General features: G+C 50.9%; 1 protein-coding gene across 1 annotated transcript; it reads right to left on the bottom strand.

Annotated features, from left to right (window-relative positions):
* Positions 1-9072: 9072 nt before the first annotated feature.
* Mob3a (MOB kinase activator 3A) lies at positions 9073-15735 on the bottom strand. Its single transcript, XM_051177351.1, has 3 exons — positions 15247-15735; positions 12407-12609; positions 9073-11097 (listed from the first exon to the last, which is right to left on the bottom strand). Exons 1-3 carry the CDS (start codon positions 15665-15667, stop codon positions 11068-11070), a joined length of 654 nt encoding a protein of 217 aa, XP_051033308.1. The 5' UTR covers positions 15668-15735; the 3' UTR covers positions 9073-11067.

The following is a 15735-nucleotide window of genomic DNA, read 5'->3' as shown; positions in this document are numbered from 1 at the left end:
GCCTAGAGGAGCCGCGCGCGCGGCCGTCGCGGCCGCTTTTATAAGCGCGGTCCCGGAGTGGCCCGGACCCTCCGTGCAGGCCCCGCCCTCTTCAGAGAACAGAGGAGGCGGAGCTTCCAGGGGCGCGAGGGCGGCTGCGAGAAGAGCACGCCGGGGATGCAGAATGCGGCTGCGCGATCCCAGCGTGAGGGGCGGAGCTTAGCGGGGTGCCTAGTGCAACTGCGCAAGTAGCGCTCTGGGGACGCCGAACGCGGCTGCGCACTTCGAGCTTGGGGGGGCTCAGAGGGAAGTGGCACTCAGAATATTAAGGAAGCGACAAATGCGGCTGCGCGTTCTCAATGTGGACTGGAGCGTGGAAAGGCATCAACAGCGTCGCCGAATGCGGCTGCGCGGTCCGTGCGGGTACCGGAGTGGGGAGGCCTCCCTGGCTTTCATGCGCCTGCGCAGAAGGGCATTCTAGGCGTTTGGTCTCTGAGGCTGCCTTCATTAGGCTCCAAACTGTTGTTTTTCTGTCCTTGAGCCTGTTGCCGAAGGAGAGCAAGCCCCCGCCCTAATTTGACTTAGAAACTAGAATGCCCTTGGCCTGTGCCTCAGTCACGGCTGCCTGTTGAATCTCTTGGGTCCTTGGATCCCTGGTGGTGGTAGCTGGGACATGAGGGGCCGGGATCCCTGATTCAAGTTCTGATTGAAGTTGTGACTGCTGGCTCAGCTGCTTGTGTACACAACGAGGCTCTCCCTGTCCAGGCTAGTTTGTCTAAAAGTTTTCCCACCTCCCCCTACTGAGGCTGCAGCATGTCTAGTTGCTGAACAAGGACTTCGCCATCCCTAGGGAATTGGGAAGCCACAAGGAGAGGAGCCCCCTGACCCTATCGTGAGTTTTATTGCACGCACACACACATATGCTGTGTGCCACATGCATGCATGTGCCCGAAGAGCCCGTGGAGTTACAGGCTTTGTGAACCATCTGTTGTGGGTGCTGTGACTGAACCCTGGGCCCTCTGCAAGAGTAACAAGGCTTACTTAGCCTCTGAGCCACCTGTCTAGCTCCCAAACTTCACTGTCTTTGTTACTGATTACATCTGCAGAGATTTTTATCTCCAAATGCTCATGCCTGAACAAGGGTTGTTAACTCAGCCAAAGGTAGTCAGAGGAATCATTTCCTCGCAGATATAAACAAGGACTTCAGCTCAGTTGTTAAAGGAGCTGGCCAACAAGTTGGACAACCTGAGTTCGTTTCTGGAATCCACATAGGAGAAAATGGACTCCCACAAGCAGCTGTGACTAGCTTCCAGGTGTGTGCTGTGGTACATGCAGACACACACACACATCTAGCCCTCAGGAGGCAGAGGAGCAGTCAAGTTCAAGACCAGCCTGTAGCTTGGAGCTAGCAAGCAAGAGCTATCATAAACTAACAAGCTAAATAAGATGATACACAGATTCCTGGCATGTAGCCGGAATGCGCTCCTGGAACAGGAGGTTGGAGTGTGGCTGCCCTGGCCAGCTGCTCACAGGAAATAACCCTAAGCTGGAGACTTTGTTCCATGCAGTTTAGTTCAGACACTGGGGAGAAAAGCCAAATTGCAGAGCCCTGGTTGAGGTGGCATTTCTAACTCCTAATCCAAAACCAATTCCCTCCCTACCCCAGCCTGGTCCCAAGACTCCCTCCAGGAGTCTTGTAAATGGGGAAACTGAGGACTCTCAGAGATGAGAAGCTGTGCCTTGACACTGGGTTCTTTCTTCCCAGAGTCCTCCAGGGCACCCAGCTAAACCTTATTTAAGAGGAATGTGTGGATCCTGCAGAATATGACAGCCAAGTAATGTCCAGACATGCAAGTAGTCATCTGGGGTCTACAGGGTTACATAGAGGGACCACCCTTCAGGCTTTTATCTGGAAATGGCCACCAGTAGAAACAGGAAAAGGTGTACCACCCTGTAGGTACCAGGCAGGGCCTGGGAGTTGTTCATTCAACCCTGCCCTGCCATGCCCTGCCTTGCCCGGGCAAGCTGCCAGCTTGCTGTCAAGTCTCTACCTCCAACCTCCTGTTTACAAGCCAGACAGAGTTCCAGTAGTTTGGGACACTCAGGCCTCCCAGCCACAGCATGGGGGTTGGGAGCTGGGCTAACCAGAGGGCCTAACTTCTACTGCCTCAACCTCTGCCCCAAGGAAATGTCACTGGCTCTCTGCAAAGGAATGCCTATAGGAAAGCCTTCCTGAGACCTTCTGTTTCCTATGTCCTTCCAGACTAGGCATGGCTGGTCAGGTGATGGGTGGGTCTAGCCTGAGCAGAGGAAAGATACAACCAGAATGGGCAAGAAGGATGGAAGAGATCCTATGCTTACTCCCCCTACCCCTGGATTCCAAAGGAGCTGGCTAGCCTTAGAAGAGGATTGAGGGTTAGGCCTGATAGACCAGGGCCACCAGAGTACTTGGTTTGAGCAGATTCTTAGGCTACAAAGGGAGGACAAACAGGAAATGAGGTGGGGCCCCAGGCAGACAGCCTTAGCTTCCTGCATCAGTTGGCTCAATCCCCAATAGGCTGGCTTCTTGGCTTTCTTTCCTTCTTTGCCACCAGGTTAGGAATGGGACACAGACCTTCCCACCTGCTAGGGCAGCACTCACTGCTGAGACTCGACGACCCCAGCCCATTTTTTTTTGTGTGTGTGTGTGTGTGTGTGTGTGTGTTTTGTGTTTTTTCTTATCTTTTGAGACTTGCTTTGTAGCTCAGTTTAGTTTCCAGTTTTCTGTGCCTTCAACCGTCCCTTTTCTGGGATGACAGAGTGGGCCATCAGGTTCTCCAGCCACAGGCATTGTCCTTCCCTTCTGTTCCCACCACTTACCTCAATGTACACCCATCTTTTCTTCCCTTGGGTTCAGCAGACATTCTGTCCACACACATAAGTGTGAGCAACACTGTGCTTGTGGCTCAGCTCTGTGAAGCTGGGACTGTTACACGGTACACTCACATACCTGTACCTTTGGGGAGGGAAGGTTTTTCCTACCTGAATCAAAACTGGCACCTCAGGCTCAGGGGACTCAATATAGAATGCTCAACACAAAGCAGGCTCTGGAAGAGCCCACAGCCCAGCACTCTGGGATCAGAATGAACACCTAGGGCTGAGGTAGTTGGGTCTGGTGAAGTGTATTCTGTCTCCAGGCATGACACTCACCCTGCACCCTACCCCCTGACAGCTCAATGAGGGCACCTCAGTGGAGAGACAGGCACCCATGCAACCCCTTCCCTCCGCTGAGTCACTTCACTGTTCCAGTCACTGAGCAGAGCAGGTCAGAGCCAGGGCCAATGGTGTCCTATGCTGGGAGTTGTGGCTGCCAGGTCTGACCAGGCTGACTGTTCTGGCAGCCTTGGGGCCACCCACCTCACCAGGTCACAGCACACAAGTCCCACCCCGTTGGGCTCCAGCTATACTCAGTCCCTAAGGGAGCAAAAGAGTATGCAGTATGGCTGGGAAGGGCTGGCTCACCAGTTGCTTTAAAGTCATCACCCTGTCCTAGTGACTGGTGAACCAGTCTTTGGCCAATCCACTGTCTCCTGTTCTTTCCTGGTGACCCTAAGTCCTGGCAGGGACTGGACCTAGGGTGTCTAAAACTAGAACCTAGAGTTTGCATGGGGACTTTAATATTTAGGGTGCACATGAGGCGCTGGGAGGGGTCTGCCTTGTCATCTCCTGGGCCAGAAGGGACTCCGAAGTTAAGAAAACAAAAAACTCTAGAGCTGGAGACCATGTATTATTGGATGCCTGGTGTCACTGTGGGGTTAATGCAGGGGCAGGGAGGTTTTGTGAGGCCGGATTCCGAAAAGAGGGGAAAAGGCTGCTGACCGAGGGATTTGTTGCTTCTACACAATGGGACAAGGGCCAGGGCTGCAGGGAGAGACCAACCCAGCCACACCGGCCTTGTTTTTTTTTTAACCCTTGTCAGAGGAGACCCCAAGACACATAAGATTTGATAAGATTTGAACCTTTTTAAGCTCCTAAACTCGCAGTCAGCCTGCCCGCACAGAGCCAGGCTATATAGGAAACTGAAGCCCGCGTTCCCCAAGCAACATATTCGCTTAAGCCAGCCCAGAGCTGGTCCACTGTGAAAATACCGGCCCCAGACTCCGGACCAATAGGGTTCTACAGGCTTAGAGAGGTGGGCGTGCCTGAGCCAACTCTAGCCAATGAGATTGTTGATTTTGAGCATCGAGAGCCACTCTTAAAGGGACAATAATAAGAAGTAGCCGACTGACTCCAGGCTGAAGTCCCAGGCCGGGCTTGAGCTGCTGATTGGGGGTCGGCAGGCAGGCTAAAGCCCACGTCGACCTGACTGACTGAGGGCCTCCTGGCCTAAGCCTGGGTCTCCCATGCCTCAAATTTTCTTTTCTTTTTGGATTTTTATTTGTTTTTTAGTGTAGCCCTTGTTGTCCTGGAACTCACTCTTGTAGACCAGGCTGGCCTTGAACTCACAGAAATCCATCTGCCTCTACCTCCCGAGTGCTGGAACTGAAAGGGTAAATCACCACCACACCCAGCTATTAGTTAATTTTAATTTTTTAATTTTTATTTAGGAGCTTGTGTGTGTGAGAGTGTGTCCCACGTGTGTAGATGTTAGAAGAGGGTACTTTCTAACTGGAGCTGGAGTCAGGTGATTGTGAACTGACAGATATGGGTGTAGGAAACCAAATTCAGGTCTTCTGCTAGAGCAGCAAGTGCTCTTAACCACTGAGCATCTAAATTTTAAAAATTGTTTTAGATTTTTCTCTTTTTATTTTATTTAATTATTATTATTTGTGTGTGTGGAGGAGGGTGTTGAGAAGAGACAGGGTTTCTCCGCGTAACCCTGGCTGTCCTGAAACTCACTCTGTAGCAAGCCTCCAACTCACAGAGATCCACCTACCTCTGCCTCCTGAGTCTTGGAATTAAAATCGTGTGCTACTACCACCACCCAGCTTTGCATTTTCTTTTCATTAACATTCTTAAAATTTTATCTGTGTTTTGCCTGCATGTGTATCTGTGCAACACATGTTTGCCTGTCACCCCCAGAAGCTGGAGAAGGCAGCATAACAGGTGGTTACCTGTGAGCTCCATGTGGGCTCTGGTGTTATGGGGTGGGGCACAGGGTTAGCCAACAGGTAACCACACTGTAGTTGCTGTCTGTGTCTGGACTCCAGTGTCACTGTTGTCCTGAGCTCTTCTCAGGGTGAGTTTTTAAGCACAAACCGCATCCTGGGTTGACATACTTCAGTTAGGAAGAACAGTTAGCCAGAAGCAGAGCTACAGAAACCAAAAGGCGAGGTTAGTGCATTAAACTCCCCCCCCCCCAAGACTTTGATGGATTAGGCCTTTCTATTTCTACAGGTATGGATTTTACGGCCTGAATGACACTTTCACCATGTAGTCAATTGTGCTAAAGTCTGGGGCCCTATTATACTAAGAATCAAACCAAGGTCTTCTGCAGGAGCAGCCAGTGTTCTTAATCAATGAGTACTTTCTCCAACCCCTCAAAACGATAGATTTCAAGGAGCAAGCTCTGGAGCTCAAGAGATGGCTCAACTGTTAAGACCACTGGTTGCTCCTACAGAGGACCTGGGTTTGGCTCCTAGACCCACAAGGCGGCCACAACCAAAGGCTTGTAACTCTGGTTCTAGGTGATCAACACTCTTTATGGCCTCCAAGGACACCAGACACTCAGACTCACATGACACATAGACATTGTGTAGTAAGAACACAAATTTACACAAGTTTTTGGTTTGGTATTTTTTTTTTTTTTTTTAAACAAAGTCTTGATCTGTAGACCAGGATGGCCTAAAACTCAGAGATCCACCTGCCTCTTCCTCCTAAGTGCTGGGATTAAAAGCATGTGCCACCACCACCCAGCATGATAAATAAATCATTTTTAGAAATTTAAAGTTGAAGCCACCCTGCCTCCACTATGATGAGCAATTATGTGATGAAGAGACAGGGAAGACGGAAAAGCAGATTACATTGTCAGGGGAAAGGTGTGCAGCGGCCTTTGGCTGAGCAGACAAACTTAAGTCTCTGAACATGTTTGCAGACTGGCTTTGTGCAGCTACAAAGTCCAGGATAAGGAAAGGTTCACTTACTGGCTTGGACCTCCTTGAAGGATACCACAGGAAGCTATGTTGGTGTCTGTGGTCCATGCTGCTGCCTAGTCTGTGCTGCTGGCTGGTACCTTGGTCTTGGCAGCCTCATGGCGCCTTATGTTTTTTATTTGTTATTGTTTTTTTCTTTTGGATTTTTAAGGCAGGGTCTCACTGTAAGCCCTGGCTGTCCTGGCACTAGCTCTTAGACCAGGCTGGCTTCAAAGTCACATAGATCTGCCTGCCCCTGCCTCGAAAGTGCTGGGATTAAAGCTGTGCACCATCACCACTGCCCCTCCCTCCAGGGGGCCTTCTGGGTATGAGTGACATGTGTGACCACCCAAGGTCATGTTGAAGCAACAGTGGTCTGTGCAGCCACTAATGGCCATGAGTGGATCCTGATACTGCCAGGGGCTGTGTTGCCTCCCCTTGATGGCATGGCATGGGCACAGGGAAGTGCTGTCCCTGTGGGGCTTTCCACGGTTGATAGCTTCTACCAAGGTAGGGGGTGGGTACAGGAGGAGAAAGACACACCTTTCCTTGGGGAGCCGGCCATTAAGATTTTAACTATGTTCCAATGTGTTTATGGAAGCACAAATGTTTTTCCCCATTTTTTTCTTTTTCTATTCTTTCTTTTTCTAGTGGGGGAAAGGTTACATACAGGTGAGGGGTGAGGACTGGGGTACATGATATAAAATTCCCAAGTAATCAATAAAAAAAGTAAAATCACTGACTATGAAAAAAATCAAACTTAAGGTCCCCTGACACCTATGGAGATATGGAGGGACCTCCAAAACATGATGCTCATTGGCATGCTCCAGACAGAGGACACACAGCACAGGGTCCACTTCCAGAGGTCCCTGGAGTTGGTGCAGCCATAGAGAGAGGGAGTGAGATGGAGTGAGTGTCAGATAAGGACAGAAGGATGGTGGAGTCAGCTGCATGCCCTCCATTTTAACCTTCTAAGGGCCCCATTTCATCTGTGTCCCTCCGGAAGGAACAGGTAACATATTACTGTGGAAGGTGCCCATATGTCTCGTTAGAGGCCCCAGGGGATGTGGGCTTTGTCTACCTTAATTGCTCTATCAGCTGGCCATTGTGGCTAGTGTCTTGGTGTCCTAAGGTAACAGGACAAACCAACATTCATTGACATAGTCCCCAGCCTCCCCAGAGTACAGTACCTGGCTAGCCTTGGACACAGGCTGTGGCTCAGGAGATGCAGAGGGCCAAGCACAGCAGGACATCTCTGAGGATCTAGGCCAGCTGTTTGAGTCATGGCTTGGCTACAGGGTCAAATACTGGGACTAACACTGAAGCAGCCAGTGGAACCTGACCACACAGAGATGCTCCCGATAACCTAAAGGACACTGTGTGGGGTTTGCATATATGGGGGCATGAAGGTGAACAAGCCTGATTCTGTGACCTCAGATAGGCAACTGGATGCTGTGGAGGCTGGAAGTTTGTACTCCAATGGTCTTGCCTTCTCTGGAAGGCAAGTGTTGGGGACAGTGTCCATGTGAAGGTTCCAGGATGAATGGGGCAGTGGAGTGGCCAAAAAATATCTAGGAGCATGGGCCATGTACTCAGGGTGGCCATTGGGCCAACAGATGGGCCACTTAAAACATCGGCACTGGACACATAGTCCAAGGCCAGCGTTTCAGCAAATAAAAACAGGTCAGGAGTGCCTGGCCACAGCCTGAGTATTATTCCAGAAAAGAAGTATGGAGGGGCACTGAAAACATGGTGCTCAGTGACAATTCAGACAGAAAAGTTCACACAGTGTAGTACTCCATGACAGGAAATGCCTGGAACAGGCCAATCCAGACTCAGTGTCATCCACTGGAGAGAGGCTACTCTGTCGTGGCTGGCCATGCCTCTTTTCCAGGGTAGGTCTGTACCTTCTGGCATGGGACCTGTAACCTCACTGGTTGAAAACAGGCCGACCCACATTGGCCCTGCAGCTCAAATGAAGATCTACAAAACCTGGGACCTTTACTGAGAAAGCTGAGAACATCCCAGCCGCTTCACATGGACCCAGTGGCCGTTCACCTGCTTTAGCCCGCAGTGCCCTCTATGGATGAGAAACAGCATTGCACCAATGCCTAGGGGCGCCAGGGCAACCCCAGGCTTCCTGCAGCCCACATGGTAGACACAGATGCCTTCAGCGGTTGACAGTATAAGCCTGTCATCCCACCAGTTTGGAGGGCAGTCATGAATTGGAAATCAGGAATCTCGTGTTTCAGGCCACCCGCAGGGGCTACACAGGGAGACCTCTCTTGACATAACTGCTCTTATGTTGACATCTACAACCACAATATGTACAGGGAAAGACACTCACATGGCTGTCAAAACTGCTTGCTTTTCACATAAAACAAAGAGGTGGGAGGCCAGCTGGTGGTGCTCTGGAGGGCAGAGGCAGGTGGGTCTGAGTTTTAAGTCAGCCTGGTCTACAGAGCACATTCCATGATAGCCAGGGCTACACAGAGAAACCCTGCCTTGAAAAACCACCAAAAACCTCTCCACAACCACCCCCAAACCCAGAGGGGTAGGAGTCCCTGCCTAGAATCCCCAGTAAAGGGTTGGGGGTGTGTCAGGGGTGGAGCCCCGCCTAGAATCCATTGAGGGGCTGGGAGTATGGTATAATCCTAAAGTGAGGGCTGGGGGCGTGGCCATGGGTGGACCCTTTCCTAGAATCACAGAGAGAGGCTGGGGTGTAATGGGTTTGGAGAGAATGGTTTGACTCCACATGCACAGTGGCACACAACACACATCATGTACATTCATGCAACAATAGGAAAACCCCCATCTCAAAAGAAAAAAATAAATTGCAGCTACACATTGTGAATCTGCTTTTTGTGTAGCTTTGCTTTACTTTGGGTTTCCTGGGGCCCTTTGGGGTGGAACAGGCCGTTACCATAGCTTGTCACCAGTCCCTCTTGCAGGGTGGGAGTGAACACAAAGACAACCAGCTGCCCACAGTATCAAGATGACAACTTTATTCTTGGGCTTGAATTGAGGTGGGATGGATGAGACAGTATGGACCCCTCCCCTGGGCTGGTGTGTGGGCTGCTGGGATTTGGCACAGTGGCCAAGTCTTGCAGGTGGGAGATACATTCAGTCAAGCCTCGAGGGCTAGTCCCTGGGTCCTTCCAGAGCTGGAGCACCAGGTGTGGTGGCTTCTGGAAGGACCTGAGGAAGAGTCCCTCAGGCTTTGGTTCAGGCTCTGGCATTGATATCTTGTTAACTGTACTCATTTATTTCAGTGGCAGCCTCCCAGATTTGGGAAAATAGCCAAAATTCCCTGGGGTCTTCACAGTGCACAGGTCTCAAGGGAAGGACTGAGGGTCAAGGACTAGAGCTGGGGACAGTCACACCCTGTTATGCCCTCCATGGCATGGTAGAGTTGTGTCCACAGGAGTTTGGTCCTGTGGCCCATAGGGGCCACTCACAAAGGTTTGCTACATAGTAGGCTGCCATTGAGGAAAGGAAGGTCCCTGCTGTCACCCTCAAGGGAAGTGCAGATCTTAGCATGTGTTGGAAACTATGTGAGAATTCATTCCTGGGTTCCAGGATGGACAAGACACTGTGCCCACGAGAGCAGCCACTAGAAATTGGTTAAATTTTTTCTCTAAAATTTCCAGAGGAAGTCTGGCATTGGTGGCATATGCCTTTAATCCCAGCCCTTGGGAGGCAGAGAAGGGTGAATCTCTGAATTGAGGGCAGCCTGGTCTACAGAGTGAGTTCCAGGACAGGTTCCAAAGCTACAGAGAAATGCTGTCTTGAAAAACCAAAAAACCAAAACCAAAACAAAAAAATCCAGATGGGCTAGGTGTGGTGGTGCATGCCTTGAATCTCAGCATTCGGGAGGCAGAGGCAAGAGTTGTCTGTGACTAAGGCTGGGATGACAAATGCCACCACACCTGGTTTCCCCTACATGCTGGGGCCACACTTTTGTCCTCACACTTATTCAGCAAACAATTTACCCACTGAGCCATCCCTTTATAATTTTTTTTTTGTTTTTTTTTGTTTTTTTGAGACAGGGTTTCCCTCTGTGGCCCTGGCTGTCCTGAAACTCACGCTGTAGATCAGGCTGCCCTCGAACTCACAAAGATCTGCCTGCCTTTGTTTCCCAAGTCCTGGGATTAAAGGTGTGCATCATCACTACCCAGCTGCCTTTTACAATTCTTTTTTAAGACAATCTTGTTATGAGACCCTGGCTTGCCTGACTCTCAGTGTAGAGGGCAGAGTGGCCTTGATTTGCAGCAATCCTCCTGCCTCTGCCTCCTGAGTGCTGACATCACAAGCATGCAGCATCTGTACTCTTCTGACCCTGCAAAGACCTCAGAACACTCAGTGCTGGGAGTCCTTCCCAGGGGGTGTTGGAGTGGCACATCATCCAGAAGTGCCAGGCAGAGTGGGTGGAAAGTTCTGGCAATGCCCAATGATCAGAAGTACACCCTGAGGGCAGGGCTGGGCAGAGGAGGGCTTGGCACATTAGGGCATCTTTAGAGGTATGGCTGCTGCCCATGTGGTCACCACGTAGAGTGTGGCTCTGAATGGAGGAAACCTGGTGCCACCTCCCATTCCAGGCTGGAAAGAGGGGGACAGAGTTGTACCTACACATACCAAAGCCATAGTTGCAAAGCTGGACAGATACAGAGAAGGAACAAGGGGGTGGTTGGCAATGGCTCCAGATCCTGCCTCCCGCCAGAGGCTGTGATACAATCACAGTGTGAGCCTGGTGGCTAGGGGCACACAGTGTTACAGAATTCAAGTTCAGCCCCCTGGAGACAGGCAAGGGGACAGGTCAGAGTTGGAGGGCTCATAGTCACTATGAGAGGAAGGAGCCAGAGTCCCTCTGCTCCTCTGATGGTGACATTCGGGTGTGGCACTCCTGAGACACAGGCTGTATAAAGCTGACATGAACTTCGCAGCTGTCTCCGTGACTCTCGGCAGCCAGGTTGGACCCTCAGTGACACATCCGTGAGGTCATTTCCTTCTGTACAGACCAGGCAGGTATCAAAAGACAGGCAGCACATGGGACAGACACACACTGGGAACTAGGGGAACAGAGAGGGAGCAAGGCCCTGGACAGTGTGTGGGGGTGGGGGCAGCTCTCTGCAGCAGACGGAGCCTGCGCCTCTGATTTGGGGCCATGTGGGCCATGGGCTATGATGTAAGTCCACCTGATGGGCCATACAACTTAACAGAAAGATCAGCAGTGGGGAGGGGACAGCCTCCATCTGCAAGTACCAGGAGTATCACTTCAGCCTTGGGAGGTGGGGCCAGAGGATCGGAGGTTCAGGGCCAGCCTAGGCTACATGAACAAACAACTACAAACTACAAAAGCAGGCTGTGGGGCTGGCAAGATGGCTGAAGATAAAGGTGCTTGCTGTCAAGCCTGACAACCTGGGGTTGAGTCCCTCAACTTGTCTTGTGACTTCCACATGCCTGTCATGGCAGCCATGTCCATACACAGAAATACATTAACACAGATAAACATGGGACTATAGAGATAGCTCAGCACTCAGTACCAACATGGCAGCTAACAACTATCTCTAACTCCAAGATCTGACACTTTCACACAGACATACTTGCAGGCAAAACAACAATGCACATAAAATAAAAAATAAATAAATCATAAAAAGTCAAATATCAAAAATAAAATGGCCAGGCAGTGGTGGCACACACCTTTAACCCGAGCACTCAGAAGGCAGAGGCAGGTGGATCTCTGTGAGTTCAAGGTCAGCCTGGTCTACAGAGCGAGTTCCAGGCCAGCCAGGACTATGCAGAGAAAACCTGTCTTGAAAAATCAAAAACCAAACCAAAAATCTATCAGTCAATGAACAGCCATCCCTGGGACTCTAATACGGGACAGGGGCACAGGCAGTTTATCCTGGGGAGCTACAGGCACGAGCCTCCCCACCGTGGTCCTGTTCTACACCTCTTTATGAACCACATGGGATGGGATGACCACGTGGGTATCCTCCCTGGTGTGGTGAACTAGAAAATCTGGGGCCTTTTGTTCTGGGGCAGGCATACAGGGCAGGCTTTCAGGGAGACCTGTGCTGTGGGCACCCACTAGCATGGAGAGCAGAGGTCCTGTGGGTACCAGGCCCTGTGGTCCTCCCCACCCAGGTAGAGCCTGAAGTAAAGCCATAACACTTTATCTCCTTGCCTTGTGTGTGACCCCACCACTAATGACACCCTCTGGCTGGTATTTCAGAACAAGGTGCAGCCGAGGCCAGGTGGTAGCTTGGATCTCACCCAGGCAGAAGACATGAGTGGACCCTGCCCCCAACACTCACCAGGGGCTCTAGCTCCTTGGGGTCAATGAGGCTGAACTCGGTGACAAAGTAGTAGAAGTGCTTGTAGCAGGTGTTCACGTGAGCCTCTGAGCCCATCTGTGCAATGCGGTCGAAGTGGTGGATGTACACATGCACGAACACTCGAAACAGCCGTGACAGGATCTTGCGCACTGCCTGCAGGAAGTTCTTGGGGAATGGTGTGCCTGGAGGTGGGCAGAGGAACCAGGAAGACCACTCAGGACTAGTCGGCCCAGGACACCATTTCCCAACCGCAGTCCAGGCAACCCAGCATGAGATGTGCTCTCACCACAGAGGTGAGAATGGATAAGGGTCAGAGATGTCAAGGAACATGCTCAAGGTCACACAGCCAATGTCCCCATTCCAGGGACCAGTTTTCTGCCAAGCCAATTGTTAGCTTCCCTGGGGAACTGCCTGATTTATGCCTAGGGAGCCTTCTCTGTGATGGGGTCCATGGTCCATTTTGACTACCTTGCTCTGCCTTTTCCAAAGGCCCAAAAAATTCCCTCAGGTCTGGCAGCTTCTTGCCCTACTACAGCCTCACTCCATGGGGCTTTATACCATCCTGAGGACACCAACCACACTGCAAAGAATACATGACCTTATGAGTGTCCCAGGACACAGGACCAGCCAAGCCTGCCATGTCACCAAGTGTCCCCAGGGCCAGTACTACAGAGCAGATGGGCAGGCTAAGTTTTGAGCAGTGGGGCAGTATCAGACCTCCAGCCTGGGGTCACTAAACGAGGCCCCATAGACAACTATGTCCTGGCTGCCAAAGCTTGGAGCAGGTCTCCTCTAGTGGCAGAAGGGAGTCTATAGATGGGGCTTAACCTGAGAACCTTTGGTCTCAGTGTCACCACAGGGTCCTCAGAGGGAGGTAGGAGGGCTGAGAGAGAGGCTGCTGGCTCTGGGGAGGGAGGAAGGAACTGTAGCTGAAGGATGCAAGGCCTGTCCACACTGGGACAGGTAGACAAGGGCAGGGCCCGGCCCTTCTACACTTGGACTATAGTTGGCCCAATGAGGCTGAGTTAGGACCATGTAGAGACATGGGCACTTTTGCTTTACTTTGGTTTATTATTTTTTTTTCTGCTGCTGTTGTTTTCTCGAGAGCCTGGGCTGCCTCTAGCTGGATACACAAGAGTTCAAGGGTTGTCCCTGATCCTCCTTCCTCCTTCAGGGATGACAAATCAGCACCTCAACTTGTGGCCAACATGTGGTTTGAGTCACAGTCACAGCCCTGGGAGACACACTCAGCAAGTGAGCAGGCCAAGGTTAGTGCCTCTGAGGCCACCACTCTATCCCTCCTTTTTTTTTTTTTTTTTTGAGACAGGGTTTCTCTGTGTATCCCTAGCTGTTCTAGAACTCACTCTGTAGACCAGGCTGACCTCAAACACACAGAGGTCTGCCAGTCTCTGCCTCTTGGGTACTTGGCTTTTCTATCAGGAGATAGCCATTGTTGGACTAGCCAGACTATAGCCTACGAGCCATTCAAACAAACACCCTTTCTAAATAGATAGATTCGCTCTGTCAGTTCTGTCCCCCTGGAGAACTGGTGAGTCACAAGCCCCAGGCCCAGTATAAACTACACACTTCAAAGTGTAAATAAAAGCCAGGCACTCCAGATTGGGGGGGGGGGGCGCTGATATTTGATAGTTTGAAGCCAGCCAGTGTTACAGAGTGAGATCATACCTATAAATAAATAAATAAATAAATAAATAAATAAATAATCCCCAAACGAATAAATAAAAAAGCCAGGCATGACACAGCTCTATCATCTCAGCACTTGGGAATCTGAGGCAGGAAGATCAGCAGCTCAAAGTCAGCCTCAGCAACATTCTAAGTTCAAGGTCAACTTAGGATACAAAAGTTTTTGTCTAAATAAAGAAAACAGGAGGCTGGAGAGATGGCTCAGAGGTTAAGAGCACTGGCTGCTCTTCCAGAGGATCTGAGTTAAATTCCCAGCAACTATATGGTGGCTCTCTGTAATGAGATCTGGTGCCCTCTTCTGGCCTGCAGGCATACGTGCAGAACACTATACATAAATAAGCCAAAGAAAGAAAGGAAGAAAGGAAGGAAGGAAAGAAGGAAGAAAGAAAATAAATAGGGCCTGGAGAGGTAAAATGCTGAGGCCTTTTTTTTGTTTGTTTGTTTGTTTGTTTTTTGGAGACAGGGTTTCTCTGTAGCTTTGGACGCTGTCCTGGAACTCGCTCAGTAGACCAGGCTGGCCTAGAGCTCACAGAGATCCATCTGTCTCTGCCTCCCGAGTGCTGGGATTAAAGGTGTGAGCCATCACCACCTGGCAAAAGCTGAGCATGAAGGCCTGAGTGAGGTCCCCCAGAATGTGCATAAAAATGTATGGCATGGTAACATGAGCTCGCAGCCTTAGATTGGAAACTGCCCTATAGCTAACTGTCTCTTCCAGCTTAACTGGCAATGCCTGGCCAGTGAGAGACCTGTTTCCAAGGAAATAGATTGTTTCTCTGATGATACCGGAGAGCTCCTCAGGCCTCCAAATGGATATGCACGCAAGCATCTACATGTATCCAGAAGTGCATGAACATGCACACACACCCATGAGAAATCATCACGCAGTATAGTTATGGAGGTGCATGCCTTTAATCCCACCACCCAGGAGTCAGAGACTGGCGGATCTCTGTGAGTCCAGTTCTAGGTGATCGAATGCCTTTGCTGACCTCCACGGGCTCATGCATGTTGTGTGGCACACATACTCACACACACAAACTACGAAGCCAGATCAGCCTTTCTAGTCAGACATGGAGCCCTGGCTTGGCTGGCCCCCTCATGAGTGTGAGCAGACTCACCGACATTGGTTGGGAAGATGTCCTCGTTGTTAATCTGCACCTCGATCCAGTCCATGAGCAGGTCCATATAGCGGGGCGCAGAGAGTGCAGTGGGCTTCCGGTAGCGCTGCTCATCCTGCCATCGGTACTCGTACTTGGGGCCCCCGGACATGACTGGGCACGACTGCTCAGTGCAGCCATCACTGATGGTGCCATAGATGAGGTTGACTCGGTTGAAGAAGTCCACCACATGCACAGCCACCCAGTCGTTGAGGTCCTCACCTGGTGGCAGCTGCACAGCTAGCCGCAGGTCCAGCCCGGCATTCAGAGAAGCTTGTGCACGCTTGTGGAGCTCAAAGCGTTGCGTGCCAGGCTCGAACTTGCGTTTGGGCCGGAACGTTTTGTCCTTGTTGAACACTTGCTTCAGGAATGGGTTTGACATCTTGATGGCACTTGTGTCTCAGAATGAGCAGGAGAGACTACAATGAGATGGTGTGGTCACCCAGAGGC

Source organism: Phodopus roborovskii, unplaced genomic scaffold, assembly GCF_943737965.1.
Source record: "Phodopus roborovskii unplaced genomic scaffold, PHOROB, whole genome shotgun sequence".
Lineage (NCBI taxonomy): Eukaryota > Metazoa > Chordata > Mammalia > Rodentia > Cricetidae > Phodopus > Phodopus roborovskii.
The sequence above is the reverse complement of the archived record's forward strand: the minus strand, read 5'-3'. Positions and strand labels throughout refer to the sequence as shown.

Bases quoted from the DNA above. Each gene is read 5' to 3' on its own strand.
- Mob3a (XM_051177351.1), bottom strand. From the start codon at position 15,667: ATGTCAAACCCATTCCTGAAGCAAGTGTTCAACAAGGACAAAACGTTC. The intron at 12,610-15,246 runs GTGAGTCTGCTC...GCCCACCTCCAG, and splicing joins CATCTTCCCAACCAATGTCG to GCACACCATTCCCCAAGAAC. The intron at 11,098-12,406 runs GTGAGTGTTGGG...TGGTCTGTACAG, and splicing joins CCAAGGAGCTAGAGCCCCTG to AAGGAAATGACCTCACGGAT.